Genomic DNA, 8,437 nt, shown 5'->3' on the forward strand with positions numbered 1-8,437 from the left:
TTTTCTTGGTGAAACACACAGAAAACGATGCCAACTTTACACATGCCGAGGGCTTAAAACATCCTTGTTGGAAGTTCGTTCTTACTGACCATTAATCTGGATGAAAAATATATTTAATAGTTGTGATTATGTAAAAACACATGATTTTAAATGACAGGTGCAATAAATACTGGTCCTTAGTGTAGAATAGCAGCTCTGTGAGAACCAGAAGTTGTCCATCCATCCATTTTTTGTACACCCTTGTCCCTAGTGGGGTTGGAAGAGGTGCTGGTCCCTATCTCTAGTCAACGTTTCGGGTGAGAGGCTGGGTCACTCTGGACAGGTCGCCAGTCTGTCGCAGGGCAACACAGAGACAGACAGGACAAGCAACCATGCACACACACACTCACACACTTAGGGAGAATTTAGAGACCAATTTACCTGACAGACATGTTGTTGGACTGTGGGAAGAAGCCAGAGTCAGAATTTTATTTTTATTTATTTCGAACAGACAGAAAAAACAATCAAGAAAAAAAGAAAAACAAAATAAAATAGAATGAAACAAACTTAAGAAATAAAATGTCAAACAAATTATTTTGCCCATGTGACATGCAAACTTTATATTTTCTGTTTGAAAAGGAGCAGGTAGAAGATATAATATCTTATAATGTCCTGCCCCTTTCCTACTTGTCAATTTATAATCAATTAACTTTCAGAACATCAAAAAGAGACAATTTGTTTCCATTTTACATGATGTTTAACTATGTACAATTATTTTAAATACTATTTATAATATCAATTGCATTATAGACTATTAAACAGTCATCTTATATAGCATATTTTGAAATAAGCTCTGTTTTAATCAGTTATCCTGATGTGAAATTATCATATACTTCATGTTTGCAATACCACCTTAATTATTATCCCACAATGGTTAGGTGTGTTTTTAATAGGAATATCAGACCTTTCCCCCAGAAACACATTTGTGAGGTCAAACACTGATGTTGGACAAGAACAGTTGGCTCACCATCTCACTTTTAACTAATCTAGAGCTGAAACGATTCCTCGAATGATTCGAGTACTTCGATTACTAAAATTCCTCGAGGAAAATTTATCTGCCTCGAAGCTTCGTTAAATTATGCGCACTGTGTTCCAACTGGATCATTATTTGTGGAGTGTAGCGCTCTTACTTCTGCCTATGAGTTGTTGTGAAGCGCTAGCAGCATGGTGTTGAATTGTGTGCAGTTTTGCCAGGGTTTGGGGGACAAATAAGGATTGTTGAACTTTGCGGTGCAATGGTTGGACAACTTTTCTGGCATCAGAATCGCGTTGTCACGGTTTTGGAGCAAACAGTAGGAATGGGGCAGAAAAACATTGAGAGAGAGAGAGATCTGATTAATCGGATAATCGTAAAAATATTCTATGGAGTACTCGATTACTAAAATATTCTTTTATATTCTTTTTTTAAACTAATCCCATAGTTTCTATGGAGTTAAACTGAATGCTTTGTGTAGGCCGTCCAGGCTCCTGTTTAACACATGTTTTGAAGCAGTCTGCATTTCTGAAGATGTGTTGTGATGGAGTTTGTTTTACAAATCTACTCAGCTTTACTTCATCATTTAGTCATATTCTAAGCTAGTCAGGTTTTGGCATTATAAATATGTCACTAAGTCTCAGTGGTAATTTAACACCCAAAAATGAAGGAGTGACGCATATATGCTCCACAGTACACATTTTATTGTCATATATATAAATATATTTATAAATATATTTCATATGTATATTCAATTGCCATTAGAAACACATTTGCTTACATTGTACTGATATTCCTGAGTGTTTTAGCTTGAGGCCTGGTGTCTGCACATTAAAGAGCTTCACCCTTCAGGTGAGGTGCTTCCAAACCAATGGTACCTTAACATGCGTATGCATTAATTAGCTTGAGTACCAAGGCAAACATATTTTAAAAAAAGCAATTAAGTACCAGAGCTTTCAGATGGTCACAATTAAAATTCAAATAATTGTCAGTCTGTGGTAAAAGCCGACAGAAAAATGTAAATGTAAGGCACAGAAAATCTGCCAAATATAATGAGTGTTTTACGAAGCGCCCGGTTAAGTAAGGGGAAAAAAACAACCCTTGGGGGAAATGGATTGCTGCAGCACCAAATATTAGAAGAAAGAATCACATTTACAAAAATAAACAAGAATATAAAAGTGCTGGGAACGGGGTTTAAGGAACCGTTGAGAACATTTAAAGTAGAAATACTCAAGCTGACATATGAACACAGATATATTACAACATTATGGACATGTGCAAGACACCAAGCTCAAAAAGAAAAAAAAAATCTGTAAAAAAAAAAATTCAATATGTACAAAAAGTAGCGAATTTTAAAACAGATGACAGTCTGTAAATATTACAGCATGTACCACAAACTATGACACAGCAAAAATAAAAAGCCCACAGCATGAATGACAGTCAAGCCACTCCATGAGGAAAAGAAATTACCAAATGTTAATATATTCACACTCTGCCAGCAAATGGTAGCTATCCGAAAATATATAATATATAGATATCTTATTTACACAAAGAGCTTTATGAAAGAAAAGTTAAAATCGGCATCATGACTGCATCAGACCAATTACTGGGCAGGTTCATACCTTAATCTAAAACCAAAGTGTAACAGTGATTCTCTAATCGAGCAACAAAGAGGGCTGACATTCTGTCGAGGTATTTGCAAAACAGAGAAATACCCACTCAGATTCACATTCAAGACGTACATTCTGTTGTTGGGACATTCAAAATAAAAGCACAGATTAGCGTCTCTCACACGTGGACACGTGCAACGTGTGTAAGCCCGAAAAAAAAAAAAAAGGCCAAATATTACACTTGAGCGTTCGCTCTGTATTTTTTTTAACCCAGTCTGTAAGCAGTGGCCGGCGGCTAACTCAGGAGGAGTTCACCGGGCCGGCGACCATGTTGCCAGAAGACCTGCGGTACTGAGCCTTGGTGTTTGTGATGGCACCGTGTTTCTGTCGGAGATGAAGCCTGAGCTGACTCTTGTGTCTGAAGTGGAGGTCACATTTTTCACACTGCAAAAAGAAAACGATAAAAAAAAAAAAAAAAACACAGTCAGACATGGTGCATTAAACTATGGAAAAACCATTTAACCATGAAAAAATAAATAAATAAATAAATAAATAAAAGCCCAACAGAAAGTTTTAAGTTTTAAAGTTATACTTATGAGATATAAAGATATAATTATGAGATTCATAGTCAAGATTTTGTCTTTCAAAGTCATAATCATGAGATTCAATGTCTCATAATCATGACTTTGAAAGTCAAAACTATAATTTTGAATCTCATAACTGCCTGAAAGTTGAAGTAATGACTATATCAAAAGTGAGACTGACTTTCGATTTTAAGATTGATTTTGAATGTCAAAATTATGACTCTCATAATTATGATTGATTCTCAAAATTATGACTTATTCTCAAAATTATTAGCTTTGTTGTCATAATTATAACGTTAAAGCTTGTAATTATGACTTCCTGTTGGGCTTTTATTTTTTCTTTTATGTCTTTAGAACTACTCAAGGATCACAGAGGGTAAACTGATAGTCCTCCTGTCATTGAGAACAAGTGGTGGCTAATGGGATAGGAAGCTTACATGATAAGGCTTCTCTCCCGTGTGGATGCGCATGTGGCTCTTGAGCGTCTGAAGGTGGCGGAAGTGCGTTCCGCAGATCTCACAGGGGTACGGTTTCTCTCCCGTGTGGATCAACACGTGGGCGCGCAGGTGGGCGACCTGGTTAGGCAAGAGACAGAAATGGTGACCAGACTGAAACATAGGCGGGCGTCTTAAAATGATTTCAAAGGTCGGTGCTTCTTGATCTTCTTACCTGCACAAACCTAGAACCACACGTCTCGCACTTGTATGGCTTTTCTCCAGAGTGAATCCGTGTGTGAGTCTTGAGGTTGGCCGGACGGTTGAACTGAGCCCCACAGATGTTGCAGTGGTACAGCTTTGCACCTGGAAGTAGACGCGGGCAGGTTGAGCGAGGAACAAATGTGGCTGCATCAAAGAGCTACAGCTGACCATAAAAAGCACTCACCGGTGTGAACTGTCTTATGGCTGGCCAGGTTGCCTTTGTAGCGGAAGGCGGCCTGGCAGCAGTCGCACTTGTATGGCTTGTCGCTGTGGACCTGACCCATGTGATCTTTCAGCGAGTCTTCCTCCGAGAACTTGGAGTCACACCCGTTGCAGAAGAAGTTATTTTCTGCCAATTTAAAAGAAAAAGAAAGAGAAAACAGCTTAAATTTAATGACTTTCAATAAGCAAAATAATATCACAGTCTGATGGTTGGTGGTGTGGTACTCACCACAGCTAGAGGGCGAATAATCTGAGCACATTTTTGTGGCCTCGTCGCTGCTGTAAGAGGCTGGAGTGAGGTGGCTGGTCTCCATGCGCTGAGGGCTATCGCAGCTAGAGGAGGAGAATCTGAAACCAAAGAGTACATTTCAGTTAGTTATTCGCAAGAGATCCCCAATTAGTGCTGATTCATCATGAGTTCTGCCAGTTGTACCTGCTGCTGCAGCTGAGTTCACTCATTTCCTCTCTGTGATTGCTGGCTCCCTCTTCTGGTTGGATCTCGTCATGTCCGCCAGCTGCTTCACTCCTGGCGGGGCTGAGAGAGTGTGACGCAAATTCCACTTCAGCTCTGTTGCTCTGGGTCTCCTTCCCGCTCTCGTCAGGGGTTTGGTTCAGGACAATGAACTTGTATTTCTTCCAGTTGCGGGCCTTGGCGTCTCTGGGGGAGTCGCAGGCCTGCTTCAGGTTCATTCTGGCGTTAATGCTGCTGCTGGACTCGGTGGGCGAGTTCGGCTGGCAGTCGGATCTGTGGGGGCTCTGCGGGCTACAGATGACCCCCTTGGCGTAGCTCAGGGTAGGTCTCAGGCAGTCGGTTTGTGGGTGTTGGGTGTTGTGGCCCTCCACGGGAGAGGCGGGACACTGGAGGTTACGGTGAGCTGCTACTGGTCGGATAATGGAGGGTTGGGCCATGCTGGTGTTGACGATCTTATTAGAACCTTCTAGTACCGTAGCGGGTATGTGCAAATCGCCGTACACCTGGTAGGAACCAGTGGTGTTGATCCCCCTGAAAACATTGGGGACGTACCCCCCACACTCCTGAGGGGACAACCTCAGTAAGAGATTATTTCTAAAGTCTGGATCCTTTTCCTCAGCGAGCGTTTTAGCAGAGATTTCCTCTGCCAGATTCGAGGAGTTGTTCTGTACCTCTTCCATTTGCATATTTAGAGCCTGATGTCTGCAGAAACAAATTGAAATTAAAATCCGATCCCTGCAGCTTTCACAGAAACAACAGGATGGCATTTTTGAGTTTGATAGTCTGCATTACCTGGACTTGATAAACCTGTGGCAGGTGTCAGCAACGTGCTCCATCTGTAGGTAGATGGCTGTGTTCAGGGTGGTCAAGGCCACAGAGTCATTCAGGTTCAGAAAGGAAGTGTACATGAAATCCAGCAGGAGGGAGAAACCTTTGGGGTCCACTTTGGGGTCCAGGCTGATGGCATGAAGGCTCGCGTTCTCGGGTTTCATGAACACAGAATAGAAGAAGCCACTGTAGGGTTGAAAATAATTAGTTGTCAGGTGATAGCAGCAACAAGATGTGAAGTGCTCTCTTTCGTCTCCCAACACATACCTGCAGGCTACCAAGATGGTCTTGTGCGCATGAAAGATCTGTCCGTCCACCTGCACCGTGACATCGGTCAGGAGGTTCCTGCTGCGGAGGCGGTTGAAGTTGAGCAGGACGTCGCCTGCATGACGTGTGAATTGAATGCAGCCATCTGCAGTCGTGGCCATGCTGTCGCAGTCTGTGGAGAGGCGCAAAAAACCCCAAAAATTCAAAGCGAGGTCGATGAATACTGAATGTAAGGTCTTTGTATTTTTTTGCAAATAAATTCAGCTCAAGATCCAACACATAAAAACGTCATAGAAACTAGAAAATAATTATATAAATCTAGAGATGAATAAATGTTTATTAGTCATGTTGGACAACATAAAAGTATGTTATGTAAGACTTGTTAGTTTATTCATGCAGTGGAGGTGAGGGGAGCTCTAATATTTGAGGGTGGGGTCAGTTAAAAGATTAAAAGAGGCACTACAAAGCACACAAATATATTGATATAAAAGAAAAGCTAAAAACAATGTTGCAACTCATTACAGCTAGCCATTTTCACTCCTAAATTATTGCATAAAAGTATTTATGAGTATTAAAAAAAGAAGAAATGTATGGGTGTGACAGGGCTAGTAAGTGGTCGAAATTAAAAAAAAGGCACTAACGAGGACAAAAATGGAAAACATTAAAAAAAGATATATTTTAACAATTTAAGTATTGCAACTCAAAGCTTTCTGTATGCATACATAAAATGTATGCATGCAAAATATTATTTTAAATAGGAGCTTGCACATTTGTATGAGTGGCTGTCACCCTGGGACTCCCTTCACATCCCCACTGACAATCCCCCATTCACAACAGGAGACACAACTTGGAAGGTGTTCCACTTGCATTTCAACACTAGATGGCGCCATTGTAAACGGAAAAAAACATGTTTACTAAACTATGTGAAACTCTGCTTCCCATCAACTGGGTCTTAACGATAGGATAGTAAACACGATATATCTACCTAGTGCATACATGTGCTTTTTTTTTTTAAAACGCCTGCAGGCTTAATCAATAGGGTTGTATTTACACACCCAGCATAGTTTTTAAATACATTTTTCGTTTTTAATGATGGGTAAAAATTAATTCTAACTAATTTTATATTTTTTCCCCAAAAAGAAAATAAATAAGTTTGTTACAATGTTCCCGGACTATTATGGGACACCTTTCTCATGTTTCTCTAATGTGCGCAGACAAACTGGCGCAGAGCGCGCGCTGGCAGCCTGCAGTGTGTGAGCACATTCCGTCCTTCCTGCTCAGATTGGAGCTGCCAGCGCGCGGACGGAGAGGTTTTCTGTTCCCCCACATAAGGGGAACTCGTCTGATTTAACCAGTTTACATTCACTCACACGCCCCCCGGCTAACCAATCACCCACCGTGTTTATAAACTCCTTGAAATTGCTACACTAAATCTTATACGTCACGATGTGAAAAAGATTGTCGATTTCAAGGAGTGGTTTAGTTGTTACAGCGTAACTTCGGGCTGCTTGAGAGCAGGCCAGCACAAGTCCTGTCAAGTTTGCAAATAGAAGTGTTAAGGCTGTCCTGGCATAGTCCTGGAATCTATCCAGGGTTCTGTTAAGTGTTTTACAGCTGATTCTACTATCAAAACAAAAGGCGAAAACAACGCTTTAGCAAAAATGGGTTGAATAAAAATACTTTCGCCGTCGAAAAAAGAAACTGCGCAGAGGAAATTAGAAGTGACTGAACCAGACAGACCGGTACTGTTGCGCCACAGCTAAACACAACATGACATTAAACTTGCGAAATAACAAACTGAAAAAAGTTAAATAATATCTGCGAACATTTAGCTACAAGTTAGAAAATTATCCGACGCTACAGGTTTACTAAACACAGCAGTTACTAAATACTGAGTGGAAGCAGAATAAGTCCGTCTAATGAACAAAAACACCGTCCCAACACCGTGCTTCCGTTTAAAACAGCGCAACATGACTTCGACTGTCAAAAACAACCACCACAGTTCACATTTATCAGTTCACTCTCAGCTTAAATGTCCACAAAATACACTAAATAAATAAAAATCTCCAGCTTGACAGCAGCTGGAGAGGCTGCACAAGCCGGTGCAACTTCCCTACACTTCTGAGAAAATAGGAAGAGAGAGAGAAAAAAAAGTCACCTTATAAAAGTTTCCTCGAAACTCTGAGCATCACCAGTTCTGAGAATCCAGTTCTAAGAAACACAGCGGCTCAATTCTCGGAATTTCAACAGAAGGCTGTACCATTATTTGCGGGGCGGGGGAGGCTCTCTTCGCCGTACATCCCCTAAAACTGCATTAAAAGCACTTTATACAAACACTACATGTGCATGTCACAGACACGCTTTCTTTTAGGCGTTTTATAGTGTTTACTGTGAGATATGTCAACTCTAGAAACTTCAATGAGTAGGTTTTTAATATTTCCAACTCTCCCCGCGAAGTGGTCACGTCCAAGTGCAAGGTCAGCTGACCAAGTTATAAATACTGTGGGGAAAAGGACTGTGCGTTGTCTATCAAAACTCGCCCAGGGTCCTATGAAAATTGTTGGAAAGTCAGCAGCTCATGTTCCTAAAATGAGTAATGTGATGTCGGCGTGTTTATTTGTTGATTTGTTTTTCACTTTTTCCCAGACATACGCTGCTAATTCAAGCTGAAAAATTGATTTCCTTGTTTCTCCAACGGGGGACACGACAGCTTCATCTATCACAACTTCACACGTGTAAAACGG

At 40.8% G+C, this 8,437-nt stretch overlaps 1 protein-coding gene across 1 annotated transcript; it reads right to left on the minus strand.

Annotated features, from left to right (window-relative positions):
* Positions 1-1,696: 1,696 nt before the first annotated feature.
* Positions 1,697-7,896, minus strand: bcl6ab (BCL6A transcription repressor b). Its single transcript, XM_015007035.2, has 9 exons — positions 7,852-7,896; positions 5,694-5,865; positions 5,391-5,612; positions 4,560-5,300; positions 4,356-4,474; positions 4,089-4,253; positions 3,876-4,006; positions 3,644-3,781; positions 1,697-3,066 (listed from the first exon to the last, which is right to left on the minus strand). Exons 2-9 carry the CDS (start codon positions 5,852-5,854, stop codon positions 2,923-2,925), a joined length of 1,821 nt encoding a protein of 606 aa, XP_014862521.2. The 5' UTR covers positions 5,855-5,865; positions 7,852-7,896; the 3' UTR covers positions 1,697-2,922.
* Between the last annotated feature and the right edge of the window lie 541 nt (positions 7,897-8,437).

The sequence above is a fragment of the Poecilia mexicana genome, unplaced genomic scaffold, assembly GCF_051168715.1.
Source record: "Poecilia mexicana isolate PSO_F unplaced genomic scaffold, ASM5116871v1 scaffold_17, whole genome shotgun sequence".
Lineage (NCBI taxonomy): Eukaryota > Metazoa > Chordata > Actinopteri > Cyprinodontiformes > Poeciliidae > Poecilia > Poecilia mexicana.

Coding starts and splice junctions, on each gene's coding strand:
- bcl6ab (XM_015007035.2), bottom strand. CDS start 5,854: ATGGCCACGACTGCAGATGGCTGCATTCAATTCACACGTCATGCAGGC. Junction 5,301..5,390: donor CACAGGTTTATCAAGTCCAG/GTAATGCAGACT, acceptor TTGTTTCTGCAG/ACATCAGGCTCTAAATATGC. Junction 3,782..3,875: donor GTGGTTCTAGGTTTGTGCAG/GTAAGAAGATCA, acceptor TTGCCTAACCAG/GTCGCCCACCTGCGCGCCCA.